This window comes from Phyllobates terribilis, unplaced genomic scaffold (genome assembly GCF_046119375.1).
Source record: "Phyllobates terribilis strain yellow unplaced genomic scaffold, ASM4611937v1 Scaffold_7__3_contigs__length_470593459, whole genome shotgun sequence".
Classification (NCBI taxonomy): domain Eukaryota; kingdom Metazoa; phylum Chordata; class Amphibia; order Anura; family Dendrobatidae; genus Phyllobates; species Phyllobates terribilis.
This window is the reverse complement of record NW_027362767.1, coordinates 108,834,894-108,858,454: the sequence shown is the minus strand read 5'-3', so window position 1 is coordinate 108,858,454 and position 23,561 is coordinate 108,834,894. Positions and strand designations below refer to the sequence as shown.

General features: G+C 42.6%; 1 protein-coding gene across 2 annotated transcripts in view; it reads right to left on the bottom strand.

Annotated features, from left to right (window-relative positions):
- Window positions 1-4,651: 4,651 nt before the first annotated feature.
- COCH (cochlin) overlaps window positions 4,652-23,561 on the bottom strand; it is a 62,903-nt gene continuing 43,993 nt past the window's right edge. For both annotated transcript variants that reach the window (XM_073637562.1, XM_073637563.1), the window contains 2 exons: window positions 13,626-14,142; window positions 4,652-6,588 (listed from right to left, as the gene is read on the bottom strand). In XM_073637562.1, the coding sequence (XP_073493663.1) occupies window positions 6,413-6,588; window positions 13,626-14,142 (693 nt within the window). In that variant the 3' untranslated portion in view covers window positions 4,652-6,412. The remainder of the gene's footprint in view (window positions 6,589-13,625; window positions 14,143-23,561) is intronic.

Genomic DNA, 23,561 nt, shown 5'->3' with positions numbered 1-23,561 from the left:
GCACTTGGGGACACATTCAAAGTTTTCCCAATTTTTCGGACTTACTGACCTTCATTTCTTAAAGTAATGATGGCCACTCGTTTTTCTTTACTTAGCTGCTTTTTTCTTGCCATAATACAAATTCTAACAGTCTATTCAGTAGGACTATCAGCTGTGTATCCACCAGACTTCTGCACAACACAACAGTTTTTGAAGGTACTCTGCAGGGTGGTTGTTCCAAATTTCTTGGAGAACTAATCACAGATCTTCTGTAGATGTAAGCTTTTTGTTAATTCTTCCTTCTCCATGTAATCCCAGACAGACTTGATGATGTTGAGATCAGGGCTCTGAGGGGGCCATATCGCTTCCAGGACTCCTTGTTCTTTCCACTGAAGATAGTTCTTAATGACATTGGCTATATGTTTAGGGTCTTTGTCCTGTTGCAGAATATATTTTGAGCCAATCAGACGCTTCCCTGATGGTATTACATGATGAGTATCTGCCTGTATTTCCCAGCATTTGAGGACTGTTGCACTAAGTTTCCTTGGATGACCAATTTATCTACAGTCCTCAACATTGTCCATTTCTTGGCGCTGCTTCAAAAGTACTTAAACAACACATCTTGAATCTCCAATCTGCTTTGAAATCTTTGCCTGGGAAGAGACCTTGCTGATGCAGTATAACTACCTTGTGTCTTGTAACCTGTGATATGAAACTGTCTTCAACAAGTTCACCTTTGTAGTAGAGTTTGGCTGTTCCTCACCCAGTTTTAAGCCTCCTACACAGCTGTTTTCATTTCAGTTAATGACTGTTACATCTAAAAATTATTATTATCGCCTCTTTCTTATAATTGGTTACTCATACACCTGAATAAGTCTACAAAATCCCTGGACTTCCTACAAGTGTCCTAATGATTGATGCTGTTATGAAGGTAAAGGGCGGTCACACTATGTATGGATCGGAACTAGATTTCTCTTTTGTTCATTCACTTTGTATTTTGTTAATAGTTTATTTTTATCAATTAACACTTACATTTTTTAAAGCTGATAAAAATAAACTATTAACACTTTTTTTAAAGCATTTTTTACTCTGCAGCATTTTTCCTTCACCTTCTTAAAACATGTACACAGTACGGTATATTTTCTACATACAGGCTTGTTGACTGTGGAAGATGATATCTATGCATACCTCCACAGTGTCTGCAGTTTGATAAAGTGCAGTTATCTCGGGCTCATGTATTCTAAGCCTGTGTGATTCATCAGTGCTAAATGTAGCTTGCAGAGCAGAATTTAGCTTACGTTAATTTGGGAAGGTGTAAAGTGTGTCAGCACGTATGGTGAATGAGTCCTGAAGTTTAACCCTCTCCCAACGTAACAGCGGCTGCGTTTAAAAGCAGCGATCAAGCTTGCGTCAATCACTGCTGCTTAACCACTTTGATCCCACTGTTAAATCTCTGACAGTGGACTTTAAATGGTACATTTCCATACAACATTTTTTAGTTTTACCATGTACTTTAACACTAAGGTTTTTCAGGGTATTGTGCATGCAATCAAATGATCCCGGGATCAAATCCACTATGGAGTAATTAAAAAAAGAAAGAAAATACATATTCTGTATTGCAGTGTCTGTAAAAGTCTGATCTGTCAAAATTATAATTTTATTAAATGCTTTAAAGAAAAAAAAAATCAACTCCACAATTGCGTTTTTTTTTTTCAACTATTGAAAGATTTACTTGTAAGAAAGAAAAAACTACAGCTGCCACACAAAAAAAAACAAGCCCTTGTACAACTCTATAGAAGGGAAAAATAAAAGTTTGCAGGTCAAAATTATTTTTTTTAAAACTAATAATGTAACAAAAAAAAAAAAAAATTTTAAATTCAGTATTGTCATAATTGTACTGACTTGGAGAATTAAGTTTCCAGGTCATTTTTATGGTACCCTGTACGCTATAAAAGCTAAAGTGAAAAAAAGCTATTTCATCCACTAGGGAATTACCCCCCCCCCTCCATATTTCAGTAATTATTTGGTTAAGGAAAAGTTGTAATTCAAAAATACCATACATCTCATTTAGTATAAAGAAAGCCCTCACATGGTTATAGTGCCGGAAAAATAAGAAAGCTATGGTTGTTGGAAGGGTTTAAGGATTTGTCTTATGTTTATTATAATGTAAATGGTCTAAAACATTGTGTCCTTGGTACAAACTATAAAACAATGATGATCATTGAAAGTAACACTAACAATTGTAACAGTGTAATTCAGTTTTGTGACAGATCAGTTGCAGTCTAGTCTGACAACACCTCCTTCCCCCAGTGCAGAATGGTCTGCTGTGTAGTCAGGTCAGTCTCCTCTTCCTATGAACTACAGGATGATGACACCTACAAAAATTCCTGTTGGCGGCCCTCAGATTTCTTTCCACCAAATGCATGCTTCTTGTTAGTCTGTCTCTGCAATATATGAGATGAGAGCAGTGCTTTAAAACTCCCTTGACTTGCATTTACTATACTATATGTGTGTAGAGTCCCCAGTGCATTTCTATAACATGGGATTGATCCCATCTCACCTGCCTCCTGCTTGTAAGAGCTGACAGGGAGAAACTTATCACATGCTGAAGCTGCAGCACATAGGATACACTAGGACTGTCGTAGTGGTGGGGTGGAAAAAGTTTATCACTGGGCAATTACTAGGTATACTTCAATAGATTATGAATCAAAGCAAGTGCAAAGTGATGAGACTCAGCCTCCAATTTCTCTGCCAAGCAAGAGGAATCACGGTGAATATATAGTCATTAAGCGGAAAAAGGAACCAAAGTTGATTGACAACCCAGTATTTGTACATCATCTCAATCTGGTATGCACAAGTCATATGAGCCCAACTCTATCCATAAATAACTCACATTGCATTATTTAGCAAAAATGCTGGTGTGGTACTTAGTCATTTAAGATTAGACAAAAAGGTCTTGTCTGTGGGCTGTGTCTGGTATTGTAACTATTCTGCATCCAAGTAAATCAGCTGCTGCTGGCCTCTGATAGGCCGGCGGCTGGCACTGGTATTGCTGTGCAGAGAGCCGGTCTCTGCGCGGCAATACACTGAACTGAAGCGCAGCTGCCGGCAGCTCCTGGACTGGGCCGCGATCGGGGTCTATGGTGCCTGTGGGCCACAGGTGAGAAGAATCTTTTTTTTTTTTTTCTCTTGCATGTGTAGAACGGCAAAAGGGACAATCCTCCAAGATGGGGACAGTCCTCCAAGATGGGGACCAGGCTGGGGACAGTCCTCCAAGATGGGGACCAGGCTGGGGACAGTCCTCCAAGATGGGGACCAGGCTGGGGGACAGTACTCCAAGATGGGGACCAGGCTGGGGACAGTCCTCCAAGATGGGGACCAGGCTGGGGACAGTCCTCCAAGATGGGGACCAGGCTGGGGACAGTCCTCCAAGATGGGGACCAGGCTGGGGACAGTCCTCCAAGATGGGGACCAGGCTGGGGGACAGTACTCCAAGATGGGGACCAGGCTGGGGGACAGTACTCCAAGATGGGGACCAGGCTGGGGACAGTCCTCCAAGATGGGGACCAGGCTGGGGACAGTCCTCCAAGATGGGGGCCAGGCTGGGGACAGTCCTCCAAGATGGGGGCCAGGCTGGGGACAGTACTCCAAGATGGGGGCCAGGCTGGGGACAGTCCTCCAAGATGGGGACCAGGCTGGGGACAGTCCTCCAAGATGGGGACCAGGCTGGGGACAGTCCTCCAAGATGGGGACCAGGCTGGGGACAGTCCTCCAAGATGGGGGCCAGGCTGGGGACAGTCCTCCAAGATGGGGGCCAGGCTGGGGACAGTCCTCCAAGATGGGGGCCAGGCTGGGGACAGTCCTCCAAGATGGGGACCAGGCTGGGGACAGTCCTCCAATATGGGGACCAGGCTGGGGACAGTCCTCCAATATGGGGGCCAGGCTGGGGACAGTCCTAAAACATGGGGATCAGGCTGGGGACATTACAACAAGATGGGGATCAGGCTGGGGACATTACAACAAGATGGGGACATATCTACAATATGGGGACCGGTATGTGATATTACGACAAGATGGGGGCAAAGATGGGGGACATTACTACAAGATTTTGGCAGAAAAACTTCAAAATAAAGCATGAAAAAATATTTTGCCACTAAAAATGCTGCTTTATATCTAAACTAAAGTAAACAATAAAAGTGCATGTTTTATTATCGCCACATTGATAACGACCCAAGCTATAAAAAAGCAAAAATGTTCAAAAAGGTGTATAGAAAAAAAAATGGTATCACTAAAAATGTCACTTTGTCCTGCAAAGAATGCGGCCCCCAAAATTAATTTTTTTTCCGTGTGCGGTCCATATACCCAGCCGAGTTTGAGACCCCTGGTTTAGAGGTTCCCAAAATGCCATTTCTTGTATTACTAAATAAAAATAATACTGAGTAAATTATTAAATTCCAAGACCATAGATAAAAAGAAAATCCTGTGCATGCCAAGAAGTAAAAAAAAAAAAAACCCTTTCCTATTTGTGTATTATCACGTTTTTCTCTTTTGTCCCTTTACATTTTGTGCAATAATATACAGCAGTAAAATCAACTAATTGTCTGCACCCGTTTTAGGAATAATTGGAAAGGAATGAATAGCCAAGGCATTTATTGATGTAACGTTACATGCTTGGTCTACTACATCAATCTTCACTTATCACTCAAACGTATAAATATATATACACAGGTAAATGTACTATACAGGTATATCTTCCCATAAATACTAAACATTGTAGATATTTGTAGTAATTATGGCAATCTGGGTGATTCATTGGTTTAACACAATCCTGGTAAATACTTTTGTTTCCAGCTTTTTTTGAGGATGGAAAGTTATGTTTGTTAAAAATGTAAATATTTGTGAAGAAGACCAATTTGAAATGTTATTTTTGTTCTTGCTATGGGTTTTGTGACCATTTCATATTGTACGTGAGCGTTACAGCGACACTATGCGCTTACATTGAAGCTATGCTAGGACATTGCTGCCACCTAGTGTTTTACTTTTTATATTGCAGACAGGAAGGTGCCTATAACATGTATCAAATCTTGTGCATTAAATATTTGCAGATGGTAGGCTGTTCTTAGGTGAACAGTATATTTCTTATGAACAAAGTCCAAAAATGTTATTAATTTTTTAAGAGAATCCTGGCAGATTGCTGGACAACACGTTCACTGGATTACTAAGAATAGAGCTGCTATATATGAGTTTTGTTATGGGGGTATATTATTTTGTCTATTCAGATTAAAATGGGTTATTTTTGCTCCATATATTTATTAGTTTTGCTATGCAGTTATGTATACATGTACACACAAGTAAGGAAATCAGGATTGATGTAACAATGGAAACATCCTCTGCTTTTAAAACCTCTCGATTTATTCAGTATGAGCAGAAATCCTCGCACTTAGTCTTGTCTGCCATCAGTGAGGTTATTAATGGTTGTCTGAGGAATGTTCTGCCGCGCTGAATGCACTTTGGCAAATCATCAAGATCTGCTGCTGGCGGCAGCTTTTGCAATTGACAACGTCCCAGATGTTCTTAACAGGCGACAAAGCAAGAGATGACGCAGGCCATGTTAGTACGTTTAGACCACGCATTCTCCTCAATGTAACACAAGGAACGTGTGCTCTGATGTTGTCGTGTTGAAAAAATGGCTCCTGGGACACTTCGGAGAAAAGGACGTATTACTGGTTCCACAACCAAATCAATGTAATGCCGAGGAGTTAGTATCCCTGGAAAAAGGTATTTCTGTGCCTGGAGCTCATACTCAATAAATCAAGATGTTTTGAAAATTTTAGTTTTTTTTTTTCATTATTTACAGATTTAACATGTCTGTCCATCTTGTGATTTTCACAATTTATGGCTTTTTCAATGCCGAGGCATATATATGTATATACATACGCCACTGCATAGCAAGACTAATAGGCCATGTGAATGCTATGGTGTATACACTGGAGACAGAAACTGTGTATTACACAATAGTGCATTCAATAAACCCTCTATAATGTGTGTGCAGGTGTATATGGTGGGAGGCTGATCAGATCATTGGGGTATAATCTGTATTCACATGGCCATGTTCCTGTACATTGTGTCAGAACCAGGATCTCAGCCCATCAGAGCAGAAGTAGGAGAACCTTTCCTATGGGAACAATTTCCCTGCTTCTGTAATGGCTGTGTGGATGCAGCCTAAGCAAGAACAGTGAGTGGATTGTGTTAATCTACCTTTTATTGCGTAGTTGCCGTCATATAAGCAAAGGTCTTAAAGCCTAGAAAGATAGTTAACATTTTACAAATGATGCCAGCTTTCCTGATATCTCTACATATCACCTTTTCCGCTAAAATGTGTAAAGCTGCCTTTTTAACAATCCTCTCTAGGGAGATGTTCGGCCTCATGATTTCACTTCTGTGAATCCAGATAATCCCTACAGACCCCACGAGTAATGCTGGAATATATTTGCTCCAGGCCGGGGAATTCTCTGGTGAAGAAGGTGTGGGAATTTTTGGGCTCTGATGCCATATCCTTCAGGTCTTCTAAAGGCGCCCATGCGACTCCAACGGAATAAACGGTGACTCCTGTAGGAACATGGAAAGCGAATATACAGGTTAGAAAAAATACTGGTGTATACAATGTGGCAGATGATCAGTGAACACAGCTTACTTTTAATGAGAAGCAACTATACTTTGTGAGCGGTTTCCAGATCAGATTTTCTGGCTGATCATCAACATGAGCTTTCAGTGTTACATAGGTTGAAAAAAGACTTAAGTCCATCAAGTTCAACTTTAATCCATGAGTTATACATTCTCTATTGCTAGATTATTGCGAAACGCCTCCAGCCCTTTTTTGAAAGCTTTTATAGTGTCGGCCATCACTGCCTCTTGTGGTCGGCATTCCACAGTCTGACTGTAAAGAACTCTTTCCTGTTTAGCTGCTGAAATCGCCTTTCTTCCACCCATAATGAGTGCCCTCTGGTTCTTAGTATGGTCTTTGGAAGGAATAAGTCATGTGCCAGTACTTTGTACTGACCACACATAAATTTGTAAATATAAATGCGATCCCCTCTGAGACGTTTTTTTTTTTTTCTAAGCTAAACAAGCCCAATTTTTCCAACCTGTCATCATATGAGAGGCCTCCATCCCTCGTAATAATTTAGTTGCCGCCTCTGAACTGACACTGACTTCCAAAATCGTTTTTTGAAATGTGGAGCCCAAAACTGGTTCCCATATTCTAGATGTGGCCTTATGAGCATTCGTTCCCATTTTCCTTTATTTCTGTGACGTAAATCAGCTTCTCCCTCCTTACTTGATTTGCTATTTAGCAGTCTGGAAAAGCTGATTTTCGTCCCTTCTGGAAAATGTAATGTCAGCTATTTATGATTGCAGGGTCCGACTATGTGATCCCCCGCAATTATAAGAACAGGGGTCTCCATTTTTTTTACACACAGTTACCTTTTATCATATATCCAAATCTTAATTCCAAAACAGTCCCTTGTAGAATAGCTTCTGAATTCAGTTAAGGTGATTTGTTAATCCTATTCATAGAATCATAGAATGGTAGAGTTGGAAGGGACCTCCTGGGTCATCTGGTCCAACCCCCTGCTCAAAGCAGGATTCACTAGATCATCTCAGACAGATGTCTGTCCAGCCTCTGTTTGAAGACGTCCATTGAAGGGGAACTCACCACCTCTCGTGGCAGCCTGTTCCACTCATTAATCACCCTAACTGTCAAAAAGTTTTTTCTAATATCTAATCTGTGTCTCCTCCCATTTAGTTTCATCCCATTGCTTCTAGTCTTTCCTTGTGCAAATGAGAATAAAGATGATCCTTCTACAATGTGACAGCCCTTGACATATTTGTAGACAGCTATTAAGTCTCCTCTCAGTCTTCTTTTTTGCAAGCTAAACATTCCCAAATCCTGCAACCGTTCCTCATAGGACATGGTTTGCAGACCAGTCACCATTCTGGTCGCTCTTCTCTGAACTTGCTCCAGTTTGTCTATGTCTTTTTTAAAATGTGGTGCCCAAAACTGTACACAGTATTCCAGATGAGGTCTGACCAAAGAGGAGTAAAGACCGATAATGACTTCACGTGATCTAGACTGTATGCTTCTGTTAATACATCCCAGAATTGTATTTGCCTTTTTTGCTGCTGCATCACACTGTTGACTCATGTTCAGTCTATGATCTATTAGTATACCTAAGTCTTTTTCACATGTACTGTTGCTTAGCTCTATTCCTCCCATTCTGTATATGCTTTTTTCATTTTTATTGCCCAGATGTAGTACTTTGCATTTTTCCCTGTTAAAAACCATTCTGTTGGTTGCTGCCCACTGCTCCAGTTTATTTAGGTCTTTTTGAATCCTCTCTCTCTCTTCTCTAGTATTAGCTATCCCTCCTAGCTTTGTGTCATCAGCAAATTTAATCAGTTTACCCTCAATTCCTTCATCTAAATCATTGATAAAGATGTTGAACAATACAGGTCCCAGGACGGAGTCCTGTGGTACCCCACTTGAGACATTCATCCAGTTGGATGTGAAGCCATTTACAACCACCCTTTGAGTCCGATCACTAAGCCAGTTATGAATCCACCTAACAGTTGCCTGGTCCATTGCATACTTGGTCATTTTTTCAATAAGGATGGTGTGAGATACTTTGTCAAATGCTTTGCTGAAGTCAAGATATACTATATCTACAGCATTTCCCTGATCCACCCAGTCAGTGATTCTGTCATAGAAGGAAATTAAGTTAGTCTGACATGACTTGTTAGTTACAAACCCATGCTGACTCTGGTTAATCACTTCATTCTTATCCATGTACTTACATACATGTTGTTTAATAATTTGTTCAAAGATCTTTCCTGGTATAGAAGTCAGACTCACCGGCCTATAGTTCCCTGGTCCACCTTCTTCCCCTTTTTGAAGATAGGAACAACATTTGCTCTTCTCCAGTCTTCTGGGACTTCTCCTGTTCTCCAAGAATTTTCAAAGATTATGGAGAGTGGTTCTAAAATTTCTTCTACGATCTCCTTCAGTACTCTGGGGTGTAATTCATCTGGACCTGGAGACTTGAACTCATTTATGTTAGCTAAAAATTCCCTCACAATCTTTCTGTTTACAGATAACTTGGATTCCTCTATTCCTTTAAAAGGACAGTGAAGATCAGTTGATGTTACATTTTGTTTCTGAGAGAAAACAGATGCAAAATAGGAATTAAAAAGTTCGGCCTTCTCAACATCCTCTCTTACCATTTCTCCATTTTCATCCTGTAAAAATCCTATAGCATCTTTGACTTTTCTTTTACTTTTGACATACCCCCAAAATCCTTTTTTATTGCTTTTGACATCTCTTGCAAGCCTTAATTCATTGTCAGCTTTAGCTAACCTGATACGTGCCCTGCAGGATCTGCAGACTGCATTATAATCTTCTTTAGATATGCCTCCCTCTTTCCATTTAATAAACATTTCTTTCTTTCTTTTTAGCATGTGTTTAAGTTCTGTGTTCATCCATCCTGGTTTCCTTAAATGCTTCCCATTCTTCCTACTTTTCGGGATTGTTAACGATTGTGCTTTGAGAATCTCATTTTTAAAAATTTCCCATCCTTCCTGGACATTTTTGTCCTTAAGGACATCCAGCCATTGGATCCCTCCTATTCTCTTTCTGAGTCTCTTAAAATCTGCCTTTCTAAAATCTAACCTTGAAGTTTGAGTCTTCACATGTCTTCCTCCTCTAGTTATCCAAAATTCTATAATAGCATGATCGCTGCCTCCTAGGGTCCCAGCCACCTTTACCTCCTCAACCATTTCCTCCCTGTTTATAAGGATTAGATCCAAAGTAGCAGATCCCCTTGTTTTCTCCCCTACCTTTTGGAAGATAAAGTTGTCAGCAAGAGAGGATAAGAATTTGTTTGACCTGTTAGTTTTACTTGAGAGAGATTCCCAACAAATGTCTGGATAGTTGAAATCTCCCATGACCACTACGTCATATTTTTTGGAGAACTTGGTCATTTGATACATAAAGAGTTCATCCATATCTTCAGCTTGCCCAGGTGGCCTGTAGTAAATGCCTACAATGGTGTCCTTTCCGTTGTTCTCTCCTTGTATTCTTACCCAAACAGTTTCCACAGAACTCCCAGTCTCTGAAGCTTCAATCTCTGTGCAGATATACACTTTTCTAACATACAATGCGACACCTCCTCCTCGTTTATCAAGTCTGTTTCTTGCAAATAAGTTGTATCCTTTTAGCCTTTTATTCCAATCATGTGTATCGTCCCACCAAGTTTCAGTGATTCCAATGACATCATATTCCTTTTCCTGCATTAGTAGTTCCAATTCTCCTTGTTTGTTGCCCATGCTTTGTGCATTTGTATAAAAACATTTTAGTTTGTGATTGGTTTCTCTTCCTCCCATATTTTTATTATTTAAATTGTTTTGTCTTTGTTCTTCCTTTCCACTTCCAGTAGCAGAGATCTCAATAGTATTTGTCAGTTGTATGGCTTTTTCTGGCCTTTTGCTTCCCTTCCCACATTGTTCTAGTTTAAAGCTCTTCTGATGAGTGTAGCAAGGCGACTTCCAAATACATGTTTTCCAGTCTTCGTAAGGTGCACCCCATCTCTAGCAAGTATTACTTGTTTTAACATGTTTGCCTATATTTTTATTTCTTTTATCGATTGGACTTGCACTTTGTTTATTCCATTGTACCCTAGATATGCCAGTAATTTATCCCCTTTTCCCCCTCGAGGCCCCAATTTGCTGTTCCCTTTCTCATCATGACTGCGGTTCTAATCCCCCTTTTTTTTAACCTACTTATTCTTTTACCATTTTTTAAAGCACACAAAATTCCTTCTCACATGATTTTTTCCTTTTTCACTTTTCCAGTATTCCCCCTCCCCCTTTTACTATCTTCCTTTTTTTATTATTATTTTTCATACAATAGGTTCTTTCACCCTTTACTCACCTTTTTCCCATAAAACTACACTTCTCCTTGTATTATTGCTTTTCTTTTCGCTTCATACATTGAACCTGCTGACCGCGGAGCTCATGCACCTGTTCTTTCCTTCACACTATAAGTCAGATACAATTCTTTACCACTTTTCATTATCCTTCATCTCTCCACCCCATTCCCTTCTGCTTTCTCAGTTTTCTCCCTTATCTAAGTGGAATTATCCCAACCATTCCGTGACTCTACCAGATTATTCCCCCTTTTTTTTATTTCTTCTGTTTTCCCTTGCATTTCTACAATGGTGTCCTAGTCCCCCTTCCATCGTGTTTTCAAAAAAAATTACCGTATTTTTTTTTCTCTTCGGATATCACCACGCATTCATTATTTTATATAACTGACTTTCTCTATACTCCTTTTTTACATTTTGGCTATATCTCTCACAGTACCTATACTCACTGTTTATGATCTTTTTTTACCCATCCAACATTTTCAAATCATTTCTGGGTGTTTCTCGAGTTATTTTTTTGGCACCTAATGAGTTAACTTTAGATAGGTGGGCGTGTACTTCTCCCTGTATGATGCTGACCAATCATAGACATGCACCAACATAGAAAAGAAAAAGGACTAAGCACTGAAGATATATTATACAGCACATAAGTAGAGATGAAGTTACTATCTCCACACTTCTGCGCTGTGTAACATCTCTTCAGTGCGTATTTATGCTGCACACTCCAGCTGGCCAGACCTGTGGACTCCGGTCATGCAGGGGTGGATTAAGAGTAGCAAGGGCCCCGGGCAGTTTAGAAGGCGCAGCCCCCCCCCCCACACACACACACCTGATTTATCACGTGACATGTCACATGATCCCCTGTGATAGCTCATGTGATAGTTCACGTGAAATTAATTTGGCACAATATTAATTATAATTTTTTTTAGGCTGTGTGCCCACTATGCGTTTTTTAAGCGTTTCCGCAGTGGCAATTCCGCTGCAGAAACGCTTAAAAAACGCTTGGTAGAAGGTCTGCCATGTTCCCCAATGATAATCCGCATGTGCTGTGCACATGCTGCGGAAATTTCCGCTGCGGATTATCATTGCGGAAAAATCCGCAGCATTACCAATTATTTTGCGGAAGCGCGGCGTTTTCGCCACCATTGACTTGCATTAGATCGCATGGAATCCGCATCCCTGCATCTGTACATGCGAAATCCATGCGTTTCAATGTGAAGATGGTACCCGGGTGTGGAGGACAGGAGACTCTCCTCCGGACCCGGGTACCATAGAACCTGTAAAAAAAAGAATACAATAAAAAATAAATATTATACTTACCTTCTGATGGCCCCCGGTGTCTTTATCCGATGCGTCCTGGCTTGCCGGCAGCTCGCGATGGTCTGAAAAGGACCTGCCGTGACGTCATTTAGTCATGTGACGGGTCACGCGACCACTGACGTCAGCAGGCCATCAGAAGGTAAGTATATATTTTTTATTTTTTACCATTCTTTTACAGTCACAATATATAAATCCATGCTGGTTGCATGGATTTATATAGTGTAACCAAGTTGACAAGCACTTTCAAAGTGATGCTAAAATCGCTTGGAAAAGCGCTTGATAACCCGCATGCGGAAATGCAAGTGAAGAACGCTTCACATCCGCATGTCCCTGGCAGGAAAACACATGTACAATCCGCATGCGTTTTTTCTGCCAGGGAAATGCAGAAACGCTCAAAAAAAATCCGGAACATTTCTGTATCGTGGGCACATAGCCTTACATTAATTGTATGACTCAATATTGAGCACACGTAGCCATCTATACACAGCGGGAGGCTGCACAGTGCCATCTATACACAGCAGGAGGCCGCACGGCGCCATCTATACACAGCAGGAGGCCGCACGGCGCCATCTATACACAGCAGGAGGCCGCACAGCGCCATCTATACACAGCAGGAGGCCGCACGGCGCCCCCCCCAGAGACAGCAGGAGGCCGCACGACGCCAACTATAATCAGCAGGAGGCCGCACGCAGTCACGCACACACACAAACATATACAGACATATACATACACGCATAAACACATTTGAAACAAAAAAATACATATAAACAGACATCACACAATGATATCTGCCTGCGCGCACACACACACACACACACACACACACACACACTCACCATCCCCTGGCTCCATTCCTCCTGCCTGCTCTGACTTCTCCGTTGCAGCAGTGCAGGCCGGGCGCACACTGCGTGATGTCACAGCTAGGAGACACGGCCGCGCACAGGGCCGTGTCTCCTAGCAATGACGCGGCCGGGCCAGCACAGGGAAGTTAAATGCTGCAGTGCTGGCCCGGCCGATGAAGAAGTAGCGGCCGTGCGCCGCTGCTGGAGTAGCGGTCCGGGGCCCCCCCTCCCGCCACTGCTACCGGTATGTAGCGTGGCGGCCCGCACATATAATGAGGGCAATCCGGCATTAGACACCCCGCCCGGAGCCGCGGGCCCCCTGCAGGCTCAGGGCCCCGGGCGGTAGCCCGGATTGCCCTCATTATAATCCGCCTATGCGGTCATGTTACACTGTTGACATCATCACTGGTTCTTCTGCACTTCTATGAACATACCCTTACAATTTTTTTGGGGGGTACTGTGCCAATGGCAAAGCACATTGCAGAACCACACTGAAAACCAGAGTTACCTGATCTTTGTGCCGTGATGGCTGGACCCCTGACGTCGTCGTACGACTGCCCATCTGTTATAATAACCAAGAAGTTTTTGTTGTGTCCATCCTTGGTGGGCTGGAATACATTGCGCACAGCAAAGTTGATGGCGTCCCCAGTAGCAGTGCCTCCACTCATGTATCGGATATTATAAATGGCTCTCAAGACATCATCCTTGTTGGAGTAATCGTTCAGATTGAACTCTAAGCGTTGATCGTAGGTGAATTGGATTGCAGCCACTTTTGCCCCCACATCAGAGACCTCAAATGAGCGCACAATGTTACTCATGAATTCCAACATGAGACGGAAGTTTTGGTCGCCAACGCTACTAGAGCCATCAATCAGGAAAGCAATGTTGACGGAGTTGTAACAGGTCTTGCTGCAGAATAGCTGCTCATGTGTGCACAACTTCTGGGCCAGAGGCTTTGCGTACTTTGTGGTGCCAAACCAGTTTTGTATGTGGAAGGAGAAAAAACTGTTGTTCTTGCAGACAGCCTGCAAAATAATAAGGTACCATGATTTATTAGTAAAACATGGGATCCCAGATTTTTAAATAACAGTTGCAGAACCGTGAAAATCAACATGTCAATACAGTTCTTTTGTGGATTTACTTGTGTTTTTTACGTTGTGGGCGTACTGTAGTGATTTCTTTTTATATAGGTGTTCATATAGTAGGATATTTTGAACATTGTGAGGCACATATTTCTTATTTATAGGGCAGATTTTGGTGGCATTTGTTTTTCAGGGGGTACTTTGAAAATAATATGCTTCCCAGAGGCACATTATGGAGCATATTTTTTTATTCATGGGTACAGTAAGAGGCATATTTTTTTAATCAGGATGTGCTATTTGTGACATGCAGAAGAAGTGTGCAGTGAACTTGTAGCCAAAGGCTATGTTCACACGTTCAGTATTTTACATCAGTGTTTGTACACCAAACGTTGTTTCTATTATACTTTTCCTCTAATTGTTCCTGGCTTATAAATACTGATGTAAAATACCGACCAAATACTGATCACGGCCAAAAAGAACGACTCCCATCAGATATCGTTGAATATCATTGTTTATTGTGCCACGGACTCCCTGACTGTGTCTTATTAGTAATGTAGTTAAAAGTATGGTATGCAGAGTGTTGATTTGTGATAGCATTCTTGTTTGTGACACAACAACTCTTAGCATGTCCTTTCCATTATTAAGGTTATACTGGGAGGTGTAAATTCACATGGCTCAAACTTAATATGGTAAAGTGCTAACCAGACATTACAATCTTTACAATTGTTTTCTGTACAGTTTGTATCTGGTGATACATTTAGATTATGAGCTTGGTTGTGGTGCTGTATTAATGTGGTGAACTGGTTGAAGTGCTGTATTTATGTAGCAAGCTTGATTGAGGTATTGTATTTATGTAGTGGGCTTGGTTGTGGTCCTGCATTTATTTAGTGGGCTTAATTCTGGTGCTGTGTTTTTGTAGTGAGCTTGATTATGGTGATGTATTTATCTAGTGAGCTTGATTATGGTGCTGTATTTATGCATTGAGCTTGATTATTGTTAGAACCCTCCTGTTTGTTTTTGTTTCTATCTGGTCTTTTGCGGTCACGTGACCATCTGCCTATATATTCCAGCTCCGCCCTTCTGGCTTTGCTGGACTTCAGAGTTGTTTTGACTGTCTCTCTAGCTAGGTGCTTTTGTGCCCATCTCTCTCTAGTTCGCTTGGTCCTCTGGGACCTCTAGTACTTTTTGTTAGTTTGTCTTTTTGCTTTGCAACAACTTCTGTTAGGAGGTGTCCCATTTTTGTCCCAGTCCTTAGTTCTTTTAGGGACCCCTCCCTTTATTCCATAGGTCTCCGTTCAGACTAGACAAGAACGAAGGCGGGTCTGTTCACAAGGAACAGGAGGGTCTGTTCACAAGGAACAGGCGGGTCTGTTCACAAGGAACAGGCAGCTCGCTACAACGTAGGGACTCAGCTTAGTCCTATTGTAGGGACAGCTCCCCCCATCTTTCCTTAGTTTATGTTGCAGATCATAACAGTAAGTCCAGCCCAAACAAAAAAAGGAAAGAAATCCGGGCATCAGTATGGTTTCTGTACAAGATTTGGCTCAACGCCTGCAGGGATTGTCTCTGGAAGTGTCCGAGCTCCGGCAACACGTGAGTAGCTGCTCTGGAGCGCATTTTGTGGAACCAAAGGTAGGACTGCCTGATATTTTTTATGGTAAACAAGATTTTTTTTACTTTAAAAATGCTTGTTTATTATATTTTCGTTTGAGACCAAGGTCCTCTGGGAATGAATCACAGCGCATTGGGTTTATCATGTCACTTTTGCGCAAGGAACCACAGGGGTGGGCCTTTTCTCTCCCACCTAATGATCCGTGTTTTAGGTCAGTGGAAGATTTTTTTTCTGCTATGGGGCTATTGTATGACGATCCTGATCGAGTCTCATCTGCTGAGACAGAATTGAGGCGTTTGAATCAGGGGTCAGGTGATGTTGAAAATTATTGTACATACTTCAGAAGGTGGTCCTCAGAAGTGAAATGGAATGATTCGGCGTTAAAATGTTTTTTTTCTTGCTGGTCTAAGTGAAAGGGTTAAGGATCTGCTGATTGCATTTCCTGCACCTGAGACCTTGCAAGATGCCGTGCAATTAGCTATACGTGTGAACAGGAGACTGCGTGCCAGGGTTAATGATGAAAAAATTCCTGCAATGGCAGCTTCTAGTCCCCAGAGAGTCTGCTCAGACGGCGGAGAACCGATGGAGGTTGGGGCGATGTCACTCCGCTCTCAGGAAAGAAACCGCAGGTTTTCCAAGGGATTGTGTTTTTATTGTGGTAAAACTGACCATTTGATTAAGAACTGTGAGCTTCGTTTAAGTAAAGAAAAAAAAAAAGGTCTGTTACGCCCGTATTACTTGTTTGAGCTCAAAGGGAGTATTTATTTCAGGGAGTACCGCACTGCAGGAAGATTTGATTGAATTTCAGGTATTTGTGGATTGTGGTTCAACACTTAATGTGATTGATAAGGGGTTTTTGGAAAAACTTAAATTGGAATCCAAACCTTTGTCATCTCTTATTTCTGTGATTGCTATTGATAACACTCCTTTGAAATGTATTACTCACAAGGTTGCTGCTTTTCCCCTCACTATCAATGGCATTCACCAAGAAATTTTGGATTTGGTGGTATTAAATAATTTACCCTCTCCAGTCGTTTTAGGTTTGCCTTGGTTAAAACTGCACAATCCTTTGTTGGACTGGTCTACTAATGAGATTATATCTTGGAGTCCGAAGTGCTATGATAAATGTTGTAATGGTTGTATTGCGGCTGTGGACAAAGGGGAATTACCTGTACCTATTCAGGGTTTTTGGAAGGTTTTTTCAGAGGAGGAGTCGCAAGTTTTACCTCCTCATAGGGATTATGATTGCACCATTGAGTTTGTTCCGGGAGCTTCTCTTCCCAAGAGTCGCTTATTTAATCTGACTATCCCTGAGAGAAAGGCCTTGGAGGAATACATACAGACGAGCTTGGCTGCTGGTCACATTAGACCTTCTAAGTCGCCTGTGGCCGTTGGATTTTTCTTTGTTAAAAAAAAGGACGGGGGTTTACGTCCATGTCTGGACTTTCGTGAAATTAATAAGATTACCGTACGCAATTCCTACCCATTGCCGTTAATTCCTGACTTGTTTAACCAGTTAGTGGGGGCTAAGTGGTTCTCTAAAATTGATCTCCGGGGGGCATACAATTTCTTACGAATGAAGGAGGGTGATGAATGGAAAACTGCTTTTAACACTCCGGTAGGTCATTTTGAGAATCTGGTGATGCCTTTTGGTCTTACCAATGCACCTGCATTTTTTCAGAACCTTATTAATGACATCCTGAGACCTCTGATTGGTAAGAATGTGGTTGTGTATTTAGATGACATTTTGATTTATTCACCTGATTTAGAGTCCCATTGGCAGAGTGTACGTGAAGTTTTGCAGTTATTGTGAGTGATAATTCACTCTTTGCTAAACTGGAGAAATGTGAGTTCGCTGTGCAGAGAATTAGTTTTTTGGGCTACATTATCTCCAGCGATGGCTTTGAGATGGACCCGGTGAAGGTTCAGGCTGTGCAGGAATGGCCTAGGCCTGTTGGTTTGAAATCTATGCTGAGATTTTTGGGTTTCGCCAATTATTACAGGAAATTCATTAAGAATTTTTCTATAATTAAGCCACTGACCGATCTCACCAGGAAAGGTGCGAATACGGTCCAGTGGACTACTGAGGCCATTGAAGCTTTTGTGTATCTCAAGGAGAGGTTCAGTTCTGCCCCTATCCCTTATGCAGCCTGATGAGACCAAGCCTTTTGTGGTCGAGGTCGGTGCTTCTTCAGTGGGGGTCGGTGCAGTTTTGTCTCAGGAGAACAAGGGTGGAGTACATCCCTGTGCTTTTTTTTCGAAAAAATTTTTAGAAACCGAACTTAATTACGATGTTGGTAATTGGGAATTGCTGGCTATTAAACTCGCGTTTGAACATTGGCGTCATTTTTTGGAAGGTGCTAGATTTCCTATTCAGGTTTTTTACAGATCATAAGAATTTGATCTATCTGGATGCTGCCAAACGCTTGAATGCCCGTCAAGCTAGGTGGGCACTTTTTTTTTCTCGGTTTAATTTTTCTGTTACTTATATCCCTGGTACTAAGAATGTTAAAGCCGATGCTTTATCTTGCAGCTTTTCTCCCATGGTTGGTACCGAGGAGGAGGAGAGCATTTTACAGAAAGGAGTTGTGGTGGCGGCATTGGACTCCGTTTTAGAAGATGGGATTCTGAAAGCCCAAGAGGATGCCCCATCTAACACTCCCCATGGGAGGTTGTTTGTGCCTAGAACCTTTAGGAGAGATTTGTTTGTGGAGTATCATGAGTCTCGGTTGGCAGGTCATCCAGGAATTTCTGAGACTAAGAGACTTATCAGTCGCAGTTTTTGGTGGCCTGGGTGGCAGAAGGAAGTCATCAAGTGGGTGCGTCAATGTACGGTGTGTGCTAGGTCAAAGGCTTCACATACCCCTGCTGCGGGGTTGCTTTGCCCTCTGGAGGTTCCTAGTGCGCCTTCGACGCATCTCGCAATGGATTTTATTACTGACCTTCCTGTGTCCGAGGGTTTCACTGTCATCTGGGTGGTCGTGGACCGTTTTAGCAAGATGTGTCATTTGGTTCCATTCATTAAGCTACCCTGCGCTAAGACACTCGCTAAGGCGTTTGTTAAGGAAATTGTCAGTCTCCATGACGTTCCCACCGACATTGTTTGTGATAGGGGACCTCAGTTTGTGGCTCGCTTTTGGCGTGTTTTTTGTGACAGGTTGGGAGTCCATTTGTCATTTTCGTCTGGGTATCATCCTGAGTCTAATGGACAGACTGAAAGACCCAGGATGTTGAACAGTTTTTGCGTTGTTTTGTGGCAGACAATCAAGAGGGGTGGTCTGAGTTTCTGCCACTCGCAGAATTTGCTCTTAACAATCATACATCATCCTCTGCTTGGTGTTTTCCTTTTTTTTGTTGTTCTGGGAGACATCCGTCTTTTGGTTCGTTCTCCCAATTGGGGTCGGCGGTGCCGGAGGAGGAGAATTTTTCTGGTGATTTGGAGAGAGTTTGGACTAATGTACGTTGTAACCTTCAAGAGTCTAACAAAAAGTCCAAGAAGTATTTTGACAGGAAACGTAAAGAAGTTTTGTTTACTGTTGGTGATATGGTTTGGTTGTCCTCAAAGAATCTGCAGTTGAGGATTCCCTCTAAAAAATTGGGTCCTAAGTTTGTGGGGCCATTTAAGGTGCTTCTGGTGGTTAACCAGTCTGCTGTTAGGTGGAAGGTTCCCTCCTCCTGGAAGATTAATCCTGTGTTTCATGTTTCCTTGTTGAAAAAGGCTGACGTATCGGATAGGGATGCTACTGTCAGAGTTCCTCCTGTGGTGGAAGACGGCGAATATGAAATTTCTCGTATCCTGAATTCTAGATGGCATAGAGGGAGATTGCAGTATCTCGTCGCTTGGAAAGGTTTCGGTCCCGAGGATAACTCCTGGGTAAGCGCGGATGATGTCTCTGCCCCTAGACTTGTCAGAGCTTTCCACAGGAGATTTCCGGATAGGCCTAGGCCTGGAGGATCCGGAGGATCCTCATAAAAGAGGGGGTACTGTTAGAACCCTCCTGTTTGTTTTTGTTTCTATCTGGTCTTTTGCGGTCACGTGACCATCTGCCTATATATTCCAGCTCCGCCCTTCTGGCTTTGCTGGACTTCACTGTTGTTTTGACTATCTCCCTAGCCAGGTGCTTTTGTGCCTATCTCTCTCTAGTTTGCTTGGTCCTCTGGGACCTCTAGTACTTTTTGTTAGTTTGTCTTTTTGCTTTGTAACAACTTCTGTTAGGAGGTGTCCCATTTTTGTCCCAGTCCTTAGTTCTTTTAGGGACCCCTCCCTTTATTCCATAGGTCTCCGTTCAGACTAGCCGAGGACGAAGGCGGGTCTGTTCACAAGGAACAGGCAGCCCGCTACAACGTAGGGACTCAGCTTAGTCCTATTGTAGGGACAGCTCTCCCCATCTTTCCTTAGTTTGTTGCAGATTATAACAGTTATGGTGCTGTATTTATGTAGTGGGCTTGGTTGTGGTGCTGTATTTATGTAGTGGGCTTGGTTGTGGTGCTGTATTTATGTAGTGGGCTTGGTTGTGGTGCTGTATTTATGTAGTGGGCTTGGTTGTGGTGCTGTATTTATGTAGTGGGCTTGGTTGTGGTGCTGTATTTATGTAGTGGGCTTGGTTGTGGTGCTGTATTTATGTAGTGGCCTTGATCCTGTATATATGTAGTGAGCTTGGTTGTTTTGGTGTTTTTTTATTTAGTGAGATTGGTTGTGGTGCTATGTTTATAGTGACTTATAGTAACTTTAATTATGGTGCTCTACTATTGTAACAAGCTTGGTTCCGGTGCTCTGTGTTTTGAGCTCAGTTAAGGTATTATGAGTATAGCTTAATTCTCATAAATTATTGGAATCTAAAACCTGTGTGGAAGGATGTGATGTGGGAAGAAGTGGGGTGGGGGCAATTAGAAAAAAGTGAGATATGCTGTGGCATGCTGTGTCATCTTCACATGGGGCACAAGATAACTAATAAGGCATTGAATGTCTGTGATACTGAATATGTATATTGGTTCTACAAGTTATAGATGAGTGTAAGAAAGTTATGCAGTAGGTACATAAGCAGGCATGTACATTATTTTAGTGTAGCACATCACTTTAAAGTTGTAGCCTTAGAGCAGACACACAGGTTTAGATCATTATAGGCAATTACTGGTACATACAGGATTATTAATTCACATTCCACATTAATCTAGTTTAAGAAGATGGAAGTTCTGAACACGTTCCCCCCAGAAGACATTTGTATTAATATGATGTGATGTGTAGTATGTTTAGTGTAGCGTGATATTAGTTGTAGAGTAGTGTGCTGCCTAGGACTAGGTAGTTAACAGGGAGAGACAGAGTTAATGTTTGGGACTAACCCAGAGTGGGAGGGAAACTTCCTGTCAGGAGTCAGATAGGGTCTTGCAGCAGCAGCAGACCTATGGTCTGACTATCAAGCAGAGTCGCATTAAAGTGGGTTTCCCTGAAGTGAGAGGAGACAGGATCTGGAGCTTAGCGGGATAGTCCAGAGTTCGCAAGCCGAGGAAGTAATGGGACGAATTGGAGCTGGGAATGTGAGACAAAGAGATTGACCCGTGGGGTAGTTCCAAGGTGTCGTCAAGGAGGGAAGCTAAGTAATAGCTGTAGTGGCATAAGTTGCTTCCCTAGGGGAAAAAGGACTCTGAACCGCAGGTTGAGAAATAGAACTCTCGCTTACTGGACTGTAGTACCGTTAGTGGGGACAAGGGGAGTTCCCGAAGCACTGTGCGGGGTTGTGGTGAAGGCAGAGGATCTAGCTGAGGCAGAACAGAGTGAGGTTAGGAAGGAAAGAAAGAAAGAATGTGTGTGAAGATGTTCGTTGTGTTGAGAGAAATGTCCATGAAGATTTGCACCCGCTATCCACTGTACATACTCTACCCTATGTTATTGTTTAGTAAAAGGCAGTTTATTTTTGAGTGATTGTCTCCCTCATTAAACTTCACAACATCTGATCGTGGCCAGCCAAAGTCACTGGATCATGTAGTCTGCAAGGGTGTAGCACACCCATCCAGGACTCCCATTTTCCAGTAGCGTGCTAGGGTGTAGAACACTAGTACCTCACCCACGACTACCGCCCTGTGCCACATTACATTTGTCATAGTCAGCAGGATTGGGTCTTGCAACCAAAAGAACAAAGGGATGTGGGGAAGACTTCAGTTATATGGAAGATGATGTGGTCTAAGATGGCACAGAGCACGATGGCGATTAGTGGCGCAGTGCGAAAATTATAACCCGCCCATTGTGTGTAGAAGACACAAAAATGGGCAAAGAAGTGTTCAACACTCCAATGGTTTTGCCTACAGAAGGAAGTGTCTTAACAGGAAATGCCAGCGTGCAAGAAACTTAAGTGGAAGAAGGCCCACCAACTGAGATGTGACTAGAGGAAACAGGCAGAGGCACTGGCAGAACAAGATGGTGTGCCAAAGGAAACCCCACCCACTGAAAGGTGGAGCAGTGACATAGCATGCGCAAGGCCGGCGCTATTAGTCTGCTGGGAGCTGAGGAGTGAGCAGTATTGTGCTGCAATGGCAAGAGAAGCCCCGGAGAGGTGATGACTGGGGCAGGTCGGTCCCCGCTATGTGCAGAGTGTGACAATACACCTTCTAATCTTAATTAGCTAGACATCTAGATTTGTTAGGTCAAGAGAAATCCACTATTGTGTTTGTGTTGACTTTTGATTGTTTGTGTTTGTGGGTCAAGAAGGACAGACTAGTATCTGTATTATCCTGAATATTGATTTCTATTGGTCTGTGAACAATGGTGTTTGTTACTATGCTAATTGCATATTGTACTAAGTCAGCTAGTTGTTGATTTACAAGAGCAGGAGGATACCAACTATGCAAATTGATTAAATGTGCAAACAATGAGACCGGAGCCCTGCACCTTTCCCCCCAACCTGTGAATGATGACCTTAGACAGATTTAAATATAAAAAGGGTTTTCTATCCTACTGCAAGCAGAATCAAAAAGAATCAATGATCAGGGCAACTCTTCAGGACAGTAGTTCGGTAGCATGGCTCCATCCAGAGAGACACAGATTTGGATTCTACAGGATTCCAGCCTAAGGGTACATGGCCCTGACTGGAAGGATATAGATCTGCTCCATTGACCACCAGAGAACTCATGGACACATTTGGGGAAACCAGGTTGGGACAATGAGGTCACCTAGTCCCATGGATATGTTGTTTGGGGTTGTTAGGTCGGAGCCTTCGGTCGCCTGGAACCCATGGAGACATTCAGAAAAGCCAGATTGGGACTAGCCGGTCAATCTGGCCCCATGGAAACTCTGAGAAGCCAGGGTGTGACCCTTGGGTCTCCTGGCCTTTAAGCTTGCCGCTACCTTGTCTCTGTGGGGGCCCGCCAAAAGCGGGGGACCACTGGTTGAGGTAGTTGGCCCTGGAAGTCCCAAAGTCACAGCTGTTTTATTCCCAGGCGGGCGGAGCGGTAGGGTGAGACTGTGTAATGTTGTACCATCTTGGGTATTTCCAGGGACTGTTCTATGTGTTTATTGTGTTTGGTGGTTCAATAAAGTATTGCCACACTGTTTTACCCTCACCATATGTTGTCTGAGTAGTATTATGCCCACAGAAGACCCCGGTCTTCACACAGAGCAATCCAGGCGGAAATGGCAGCAAGTGCTGAAGAAGAGGATGGTTCTGGAAGGAAGGTGGAAGTAGGCCTCACACTCAGCACGCAGTCAGGCATCGGAAGAGGACACTGTGAACTGTGACAATTGATGGAGCTGGTAGTG